Genomic DNA, 10,675 nt, shown 5'->3' with positions numbered 1-10,675 from the left:
CCAACATATTTTATGGCGAGGGAACAATGCAGTTAAAAAGAGGATCTATTTGTAAAACAGGATCCAGGGCAACCTAAACCTAAGACTCTCTCTGCATGATCAGTCATTGTGATCTTTGTGCACTGCTGTTACAATTATTAGAGGTGGCGTTATCTCAAATGGACAAAATGAAACTGGGACATTAGTAATATAAGTAGGCGGGACATTTTAATACTGAAATTTCTTATATTTTTTGTTAGCACCTGATATTTCAAGAACCAGCCGTTTATTGCAGAAACATGCATGTATCAAATCGTTCTTACTGTAACTTTTATCAAATGCACCATACTGTTTCCTACATTTCATATTTATAATGAAAAAGCAGTTTGACTGAAACACATTAGTGGTTGATGTTTGAACATGAACATGTTTTGCTGGTTGCTAAAAAAGCATGTCAGGAATGTAATCTTCTTCTGCTTCCCATACCACGAGTGACTGCTCAGGTTTCTATCACAGACAGTATCACGGTTCATATGATGGACACAAAGCTGTGAGATCCTGAAGGGTCATAAAAGTGTGCACAAACAGCAGCTTTTCTTTTCATGTGCAGCTTCAGGCTCCTCAGGAGGAGGCGCGTCAGGAGCAGATGTTTCCTTGTACTCTGACACTGAACCGCTGGAGGTGGACAAAAGCCTGCTGCACACCAGGTCTGCAGCTTTTCCATCCATCAAGGACACGTCTGTCACTGTTTTCTCTCTTAGCGACATATCCCCGTCTTCATCATCATCTATGAGCACAAACTCCTTGAGATAAACCATCCCCACTCCGTGGAGACTGCGGCTCTCTGCTGACTCCTCCGTACTGCGTCCATCCACAAAAGTCAGAGTTGAAGTCTCTGTCAGGGTCTCATGTGGGTCTGTTGAGTTGTCTTCTGGCCCCGAGTAGCCCTGGCTGCTTGACTCCATCGTCCTTATGAAGCTCCTGTGGCCAATCTCGTCTTTCGTGCTGCGCTTTTCTTCGTGGCTGATGGAGTTGATGTCTGGAACGTTGGCACTAGCTCGGCTGGAGAGCTGGTCTCTCCTGGGATGAGAACTGTTTTCTGCAGCATGACCATTTCCAGAATGCATCTTGAAGGCCACCTTCTCATAGTCATGGTAGACCTGCACACTGCTGCTCCCTGTTGGGGAAGAAATGGGGATGCTGGCAGTGTTTCCTTTTCCTTGCTTCTTCATGTAAATCTGCCTTTCACACTGAGACCAAACAAAAAACTGGAGGTTAGCCTCTGACCTTAGAAACTGTAGTCTGTTCACTGAGGATGACTGCAAGACTCAGTTCAATATTATTTATGTAACACCAGCTCACAACAACAGACACCTGGGGCTGGTTTATTTTGTGAGCCCAAAACAATATAGAATAATCCAGTAAATAGGCCTTCCTGTTTTTTTAACAATATGAGAATATTTAGCAAACAATAAATACTAATATAATCATTTTAAGATTACTACTACATAGTAAACAAAATGGTCTAAATGAATAAATTATGACATCCCTGCTTTTGGAGGGAAGCTTATTGATTTTATGAGTCTGCATTGTATGTAACGGGAAAATTGTTTTTGCTTTGCAGATTCTAGAAAAAGCAATACAGTTCAGTTTAGGAGGCCACATACCTTTGACCCAGAAAACTGGGGTTTGTGCCCTGAATTGTATCATTATTTTATGTATATTGTGTTCATTCTTTTTTAGTTTTTTAAGACTTATGAAATCTGTAAAAAAAACAAAAAGTCTTTGTTCACCTGGACGGGTATTTTATCTTTTAGCTGTAATACAACTGTATGAATCTGATGAATTTCCACCAAAGAAATTAATTGATGCCAATGTCAAGAAAGTGTCAAGAACATGGCACTACAAAATTACTGGCCCTCTGACGTCTGAGGGTCTGTGAAGATCCATCACAGGAAACAGTGATGTGCAGAGCATCACCTGACTTGAACTGCTTCCCACAGAAATGCTCCAAACTCCTCAAACAAACAAACTGGCATCATGACCAACATGGACACTGATGGTGCAAAATAAGCATATGTTTGCATCATGTATATTAAAATGCTTGATAGTATAATTAAACCCTCTGACAGGAAACAGTTGTTTTCTCTTGAAGGGAAGGAGTATGTAATCGTTTCCATTTGTTTGTCTGTCTGTCTGTCTGTTCGTTATCGGTCCAGTGACCACAGTTTTAAAGATATCATTTTTAATGTTGTCTATCTAGACTGGCTAAATATTTGACCTTGACCTTCACTGTTAGTGCCCACAATCAAAGTTGACCTTGAAAGAAATAGTCAAGAAACCATGGCTGGTGTCACATATCTAGTTATTACTAAGGTCTGAATAAAGGTGCTGCTACATGATTTGAGGTCAACAAAATTTACCACTACTTTATTTATTTAATTTTTGAATTATTAATGCACAATTACAAACTGACTACATCATGCAGTTACATTATAGTACAGTGTTTCGCTAACAGTGTAACTGGGGCAACAAATAGTGGACTTGTTTTATGCGCTGGCCTCTCTGAATAAATAAAAGAAGCCGTTACTTTTAAAGGAAGCAAAAATAACCTGAATTCCCGAAGGACCGGCTCTGTGAAGGTGGAGACAGATGAAGGCCTCAAAAGTGCTTTAACAAACCAAGGAAAGTGAGTGTTTGATCTCTTTTAAACACACCTTCCTCCTCCCCTGCTGCCACACAGAAACATTTCAGATGAAGTGATAAAGGCACTGCTCATCAGAGCATCCTGGAAACCTGCCATCCTACTTATGGGTGTGGAATGCTGACAGATTCGTGTCAGTGGGCAAATCTTCAAGCTTTAGTCCCGTTTTAAAGAAAGGACAAGCGCAAACAAATGCAAATGGGAATATGCAATAAATATGCACACTGGAAACTGTATTGAAATACTTTTCTAGAGGATTTATAGCTCTGTGTGCTAAATGCACTGCACTCTGCACAGGAGCTTTACAAACTGACCCTCTTACACTTGACTGACTCCTGCAAGACAGAATTGGGACTCTATAAATGAATAATATCTGCAGTGTACATGTTGGAGTGGGAATGCTCCAGTTTGTAGAGGTGACTGAGCAAGAACAAGAACAGATGAAAAATAGATAATGTTTTAAACACGTTCATTGGTTTATGGCTTTAGCTTCACATGGCTGGCGACTCCTTTTGTCTCAGCAGTGAGTACGAGCAGCCTGGGAGAAGCGTTATCTCTGGGAGGAGGAACTATGTGGCACAGCCAGGAGAAAATGGACAATCATTTAATATCACAGAGTTGACTTTTTAAAAATGTTGGGCAGTATAGAGTACACTTAATGTATGATGATGGCTATCTGAACGCTAACATTACTTAAAACTGTCCTTTACACATCAAACACACAATTGATGCAACAATGAACATCCACATTTCTGTAAAAATACACATCAATTTAATAAAAACATGCCTTTACCTTAAGCTTTTTAAGCCTGAACTCTTCCCCGGGTCGATGTAAGGAAAATCACATGGCATAGATGGGATGATCAAGCAGGCTTCCTCCTGCTCTGCTGTGCCGCTGGCAAAACTGATGTCTCCTGCTTGCAGAGTATTCCTTGTGGTCTACAAACAAGAAATCCTTCACACACGCCCTCCCCTCATCGTATCCACTACAACTGCTCACAGCTGTAGCTGCACAGAGGCAGACTCGACGCACTCACACCAGAACCTGTGTGTGCGTCTCTTATTTTAAACTTTGTGATTTTCTAATGGATTGACCTTTATATTGATTCTGCTTCACATGTTAACCATCCAGAGTTGACTTTTGAGTTTTCATTAAATTAGAAATAGCAAAAAGGCAAACACCACCCAAAACAAGGAAATGAAGAAAGGTTAATTTATTGCACATTATTTGCCATTTTGGAGAATATGCTAACGTGCTTATGCGCAGACAGTTAATAATAACAATATTAAAATAGACACCGCTTACAGTGAATACAGGCTCTTTTCAGCTAGTTTTTAATTAAAATCAAAATGTCAATCTAAAGTTGGCGCTAACTTTTACTGGACCTGGCAGTGAAGTCAGATTATACCTGCAGTCCCTTCCTGAATTCTTGTTTACGCAGAACTACAACAGACACTTGTCCTGATTTTGTCCTTTTAAAACGCCACTTTTTTCAATCCCATGCACTGAACGTTTTCTAATATATAATACAGGCTCTAAGTCTCCGTGTTAAATATTGTGACAAATCCTTGAATTTAAAAATTTCAGCTATTCAACAAATATTGTGAAGTAAAACAAACAAACAAACAAACAAACAAACAAACAAACAAACAACACACCCCTTTCAAAAAATTCTTTAAAATTAAGACTGTGACCTTACAATAATGACTAAATTGGGGATTACTTTATTTTTTTCAGCGAAAGAGAAGGCTCAAAGGAGATGCCACCTGTCAGAAAATGTATTTCTTATGTTGAAGGAAAAACAGTCTTTAAGATTATGTTTGACAACAATTTGGTGTAAACTAAATAAAGCTCAAACAAGGAATGCAAGAATATTTACAGCAAACCCTGAGGAATGCACCAGAGTCATGTGTTAAAGCACCAGGTGCACTGATGCAGAGGACACTCAATGTTGAAACTGCGTCTGATCTTTCACAAGTGATTTCTTATTTTCCAGCAGGTTTTTAGGTCAGAGGCGGTTGTGCACGGGAACTGTGCACCGCACCTCTAAATTAGAAAACCAGTGCTTTCTACTCTCTGTTCTTACTCTTATTGTCTGAGAGAGCAGCTGCTCTTTAGCTTTTTGAGACATTTTGACTTGTCACAAAGGGAAAAGCACATAAATAAATCAAACGATGCCTGAATACCATTTAGCTGCTTTAGCCTCAGGGTCCTGACATTGTGCATGCTGCCATGGTTTAATGGGACACTTTAACTCAGTGGTTCCCAAAAGTTTTTTGCTAGCCCCCCTTTGTTTTACAAGAAAAATGTGCGCGCGCGCACACGCACGCACTAACACATACTCCAACCACACACACCCATATTTTGCTCCATTGCGGTTTATTTCACACCTCAAACATTTAGTAAACAATTAAGCAAATACAAGTAATCTGCAATAAATTACAGGTAGTAAGGAAATAATCTAACTCTTTAACGCTACGTCCGCACCTGCGCGGGTATTTTTGAAAACGCAGCTGTTTCGTCCACACGTAAAACGGAGATTTTTTAAAACTCCTTTTTTGCGTTTACGTGTGGACGAGGAATACAGAGTTCCTCATGCAACGTCAAAGGTATGTGCCTTTATTCACGTCACGCTGTGCGCCACGTTATTGTTTACATGAGATGAATTGCAGAATAGCAGATAGTCAGATTAACAATATTTTGTCTCTATCTTCAGGTTTTACACGCTTACACACACGCAGTTACTGTCCCTCTATTTAGAAAGGCAGAGGCGTCACGGTGTAATTATTTTACATGTAGTTGTTTTTTTTCCTGTGTAATAATATTCAACATTGTTATCAATACATTTTTCAAAAATGCCTCTCTGTGCAAAATGGGTTTAAAAACATAAACAACTGTGGATACTGTTTGTCCGTGATTTGAAGAGCCCAGCGCTGCTCCCGATGAAGGGAAAACTAATTCTGCAGGGGAGACCTATCTCGGCACTTGTGCAGGTGAAACCAAAGGGCAGATATGCTTCACCATATTTTCTAGTCTTTGGCTTAGAATGAAGTTGGTTTGGAAACATATTCAGTGATGCTTCATCTCCTGCTTTGCGTTTGTGTGGGCGCCCAGTGCTAGCAGTGTCCAAGCATCCCCCCCCCCCATGCAATGACTCTGCGCCCCCCCTAGGGCGTGGGCCCCACACTTTGGGAAGGTCTGCTTTAACTGATCAGAGATACAATTAATGATATTATTACTCACAAGGAAATACCTGGAAACACCTTATCTGCTTACTGGTAAGCACTGAATGGTAATATAGTATATAAGTAATATTTAGTCAGAACAGAATGAAAACATCCACAAGTGTGCTCATTTATTCCTCATTTATTAGACACACAACTCTCCTCTGAACAGCCGACAATGAGCCGACAATGAGCCGACTAAACGAAAACAGCTGGTTATGAGCTAACTCAATACCAGCTAACGATAGGATCAAGTATCCTTGAAACCAGCATTCCCTCTGATAAACAGCTTGATTATATTCTCACATCATATGAGAGTTAATTCGCCAAGTGTCTGAATCTACTTCAAAGCAGCAAACAAGAGCAGCTGGCAGACTAACAGCAGCAAAAAACAGCAGCGCTTATGACAGAAAAGTTCAGAAAAGTTTGACATTATTCAACATATTCAAAAATACTGTGTAGAAAAACATATTTGTTTTACACAAACAGTAGTAGAAATACGCCAGCCAGCAGCAGCTGGCTAAATGTAATGGTTTTGATCTCTCTTAGGTGACTAAAACTTTTTGTTCTATAACAGCCACCGTAGCTGAGATTATGCACTTGAATTGGGAGGTGTAAGAAAACAGAATTCAGTTGACTGTAACCTGCCAATCTACTGACAGTCAAACTGTTAACAGTGAAAATCTGAACAACAAATAACAACATTCTTTGTTAATCATCAACACCTAGAAATCAGTCCCACCAGGTGAGCTTTGCCCCCTCTGTGTTGCTGCATCTGAAAGTAGAGGCTTTGGGACTGATGCTTATTTTCGGGTGCTTCCCAAAAACTGACCGTCACCTTTCCTGGAACCAGCAGAGGCTCCTTAAACTGGGCAGTGACGGTAATGGGAGCGGTGATCACTTTAACCCCTGTTGGCAAAACAGAGCAGCTAGCTGACACCCTAGAACAGGACAGAGCCATCCTTCATAGAGATAATTAATACTGTTATCGTCTGATAAATCGCATTACCTTTGTGCTTTTCAATTTCAGCCAAGCAGACAGAGAACATCCAGAGACTCGGTACTCTGTGAGGAGTGAATCTAAAGAGCCTGGCCGGCAGAGAGAGGAGCTTACATGGAAAACTCCATGTACACTTCAGGTCAGGAGTCCAGGGAACTTTGAGCTCCACCTGCTTCAGAGTGTCCGGTGCTGGCTCATCTTTCTCACCTGCCAGAACAAAGATCAAAGTCATGGTGATCAGGTGAGTTAAAGCCCCAAGTGTGCCGTCGCTTTAAAAACACAAATATTCTGAAGGGGAACCACCGTGACACTACTCACTCTCATTTTCATTCTTAGGTGAACATCTGATGGCTTTGTGAAGCTTGTTTTCGGAAAGCAGTGTCAGGATGCTCTCCCACACTACGCATCTGGAGCGGGAAGTAGCAGACAGACAGATGTCCACCTCCACCCCTAGATCAGTCGGCTGGTACCCCAGGACTTGCACCCGCAGGGTGAATGGACCCTTCTTCAGCTCATCGATTGGCTGAAAGGTTTTTAAACTCTGACGCACATGGACAAGACCTAAAAAAAACATTTAAAACACTCAAAGTTGGATAATTTTCTTTTAAAACCTGCAGTACACATAAAATGATGAAGATTGAAATCACTTAAAAAAGTAAATACTGTACATAATTTCAAATGATGGACTAAAAACATTTAAATATTAAAGTTTTTTTTTTTACTGGGAAAAACACCTTTTTTGGTAAACAATGTAGTCGGTGCACTAAGTCAAGCTTTTTAAAAAATGGTTAGTTTTCATTCCTGTCCTTGTGTTTTCCAGTAAATTTGAATTTTCTTTTAGTTGTGACTGACTGCTTTTGTGAGCAAAGTGAAATAAATGGATAAATAGATACTTTTTGTGGTTTTCCAAGGTGAGTATGTCTTCAGCAAATTAAAATGGCACTTGTGGGGTTCTTGCATTAGCTGGTTTGTCTTCTAGTGAAACTCATTTGACCCTGCAATACTGGTGCCTTCGCTATTTGTTTGAAATCCATCTGTCCATACATTTTCTACCACCTGAAGAAAGAGCCAACTCTTCACGGGACAAAAGACCAGGAAGGCACCAAGTCCAGATCGTGTGCCACCTTCTGCACTGATCACCTGGCCCCATCTTGACACTGATCTTCAGCAGATCCCTGGAGCAATTCATCACTGTAGGGACACTCTCCAGCACCCCAAGAAGGCTGGGTACTCTGACCTGTAGTTCAACTGGGTAGTGAATCGGGGTTGAATACCCACCTCTGCCTGCTGCCTCTCAACGAGGGCAACTCCGGATTGGTACAAACTCCAGCCCCTGTCCAGCAGACTGCGGTGAGGTGAGACTGACTATATCTAGGAAAGATCTCCCAACCTCTCACCTAAGCTCAGCATCCTTCCCCACCAGAGAGGTGATGTTATATGCCCCAATAGCCAGCCTCAGCAACCAGGGATTAGACATCGCACACGACCATTACAACTTCTCTTGTGGGTGATGACCCCACAGTATGGCCCACTTGGGATCACTACTTTTAAATGTAGCCACAGAGTTTTGATGTAGTATTTTGTACAACAATCAAATATTGAAATCAAAGCAATTTTGGCAATAAAATGTACCCATCAAGTTTCCACTGAGTTGAGATATCAGCAAAAGAATCAGTCTGGTTAAAGACGCCGTGTCATGGAATCATAATACTTTATCATTCCCTGAAAAAGCTCTATAAATGTGTGTCTTGTGTTATCTATGTCTTACCTGCTGGGCTGAGCCTGAAGTTTTCATGAGTTAACAACATAAGGAGAGGTCTGCCGCAGAGAAACTCCGGGAAGCACAGCGGGATGTCTCTGTATTCACTGTCTGGATAATCCCAACCATAACCTGCAGCACTGCAGAACCTCCGCAACAGAGCATCCTCCACCCTTAGAGACACATACACAAACTCAAGAGGACCTGCTCCCAGCTATTTTACAGTTCAAATGCATGCGTAAAACGTTAGGCCGCACTCACCTGCAGCTGACCACTGTATAACCAGCTTCTTGTTTCTCTGTACCGTATAAGCAGCCTGCTCTCCGGGTCACTCTTCTGCTCAGGTATTTCATGTAAACATACGCATCACTCGGAAGTTTGTCGCTATGCAGTTCGGTTGTTTTCAGCAGCTTGTGAGCGCAGTAAACGTGAACGTAAACCAAATACACGGAACATACAGACAGTGAGGCCACAATGTAACTCTGCGCATTCCCCATTATCGATTATAATATCCATGTAGGCTCACAGATACCGCTTAGCAAGGTGAGCTCCAAGTGCATGCAACAGTACGGCAAGCGCCCTGGGACAAACAGTGCGCTTTCGGCTCATCAGCAATGAAACTCGCACTCGGTGACGTTTTTAAAAAAATCTTTACTGTCGATGCACAATCACTTATTCCACAATTATTTTACATATTTTTCAGAGTATAAATTACAGCTGTTTCATAGTCGGCTCCTCTCACCAATTTACTAGTACAGTGTAAAAATATTTATTTTTGCTTACTGTCTGAAAAGTTCAAACTATTCAGCAATTCGCTATTTATTTATTTATTTTTCCAAAACGAAAGGGAGATGTCACTCTTATTGGCTGCAAAGAGAGCTTAACAAAAAAACAAAACAAAACCATCCAACAACTCATGTATAGAAATATACAAAGAGAACATTCATATCCAGGCTGAAGGGGACATTGTGTCTTCTTCAGTGGTTCCTGAGGTGACGGAGATGTCCTGACTCATCTGTCCCGTCCCCGCTTTTAAACTTCTTCACCCAAATAGAAGCAGCAGTACAATGCAGACTGAATTCACTGCGATCAGCGGCACTGCAGGGGAAAATAAAACATGACATGGTCTGAGCCAAGAGAAGTTAAAATGATCCAAGTCACTCTGTCTGAAGAATACTGAGTGTGTGATAAAGTGGAAACCCACCTCTCATGACTGTCCTGACGGAGCGGATAAGATTCATTAGCTGGACTTTGATGCCTGGTTCATCACCAAATCCCCCGACACTTTGATCCACTCCCCAGCCAACTGAAGATGGTTAAAACGAACGGATTTGTATTAAGTAGAGTGGGAATTAAAAGTACAAAATGTAAACATAGACGAACAACATAAAGTCTTCCTGTCAAATGGATAGAAGGTGGTGTAGCAACTTTAAACAAAGCGAAATCACAAACTTTTGCCATTTAAATTGTTCTATTTGACTAGCCTTTTAGCATTAGCCAGCTTAAATGCTGGGCCAATTCTATACATGACCTCTTGAGAGCCTAATATCTGAATTACAGACACTTACTTTTCCTTAGAAATCTTTCTTCGTGTAGTACAGCGACAGCATTGATGCACAGAATAGCTGCTTGTATAAGAGAGTATAAGGTAAATGCCATCTTGTCTCGACAAGTAGCTAGCTAGCTATATGTTAGCTGTAGCTGGCACTATTTACATCCGGAGGCCGCTCTGCTTTGATTGGTCGTCGGGCTTAGGGAGTGGGCGGGGCGCGTCCAATCCAGAACCCTCCCGTAAGAACTGCTACGGAAGGACTCCATCTGTCTTCAAGCAACAACTTCTGACGTGCCCCACAACTACTGGTAGATATTTGCCTCTTGGGCATTTGTGAGAAATTTTTCTTTTATATTTTTGTAGCGTTTACTCACAGTTTGGTTAGGGTCAGGAGAAGACTATTTCTGTTAAATTTATTTTTAGAAGCTTGTCTGACATAACGCCATAAAGCCAAAC

General features: G+C 41.2%; 3 protein-coding genes across 3 annotated transcripts; all 3 read right to left on the bottom strand.

The window, feature by feature from the left end:
* Positions 1-53: 53 nt before the first annotated feature.
* LOC146696421 (uncharacterized) lies at positions 54-1,249 on the bottom strand. The gene has a single exon (XM_085474102.1). It carries the CDS (start codon positions 1,209-1,211, stop codon positions 546-548), a length of 666 nt encoding a protein of 221 aa, XP_085330228.1. The 5' UTR covers positions 1,212-1,249; the 3' UTR covers positions 54-545.
* Positions 1,250-5,863: 4,614 nt separating this feature from the next.
* LOC146696420 (uncharacterized) lies at positions 5,864-9,258 on the bottom strand. The gene is made up of 5 exons (XM_085474547.1): positions 8,929-9,258; positions 8,677-8,840; positions 7,227-7,469; positions 6,918-7,115; positions 5,864-6,817 (listed from the first exon to the last, which is right to left on the bottom strand). Exons 1-5 carry the CDS (start codon positions 9,162-9,164, stop codon positions 6,627-6,629), a joined length of 1,032 nt encoding a protein of 343 aa, XP_085330673.1. The 5' UTR covers positions 9,165-9,258; the 3' UTR covers positions 5,864-6,626.
* A 40-nt stretch (positions 9,259-9,298) lies between these two features.
* Positions 9,299-10,413, bottom strand: LOC146696419 (immediate early response 3-interacting protein 1). Its single transcript, XM_085474101.1, has 3 exons — positions 10,236-10,413; positions 9,872-9,973; positions 9,299-9,765 (listed from the first exon to the last, which is right to left on the bottom strand). The coding sequence occupies exons 1-3, from the start codon at positions 10,324-10,326 to the stop codon at positions 9,710-9,712; spliced, it is 249 nt and encodes an 82-aa protein (XP_085330227.1). The 5' UTR covers positions 10,327-10,413; the 3' UTR covers positions 9,299-9,709.
* Between the last annotated feature and the right edge of the window lie 262 nt (positions 10,414-10,675).

This window comes from Copadichromis virginalis, linkage group LG12 (genome assembly GCF_057382275.1).
Source record: "Copadichromis virginalis isolate Kocher_CV1m ecotype Utaka linkage group LG12, C_Virginalis_male_GT1.1, whole genome shotgun sequence".
Taxonomy (NCBI): Eukaryota; Metazoa; Chordata; class Actinopteri; order Cichliformes; family Cichlidae; genus Copadichromis; species Copadichromis virginalis.
This window is presented reverse-complemented; position numbering and strand designations above follow the sequence as displayed.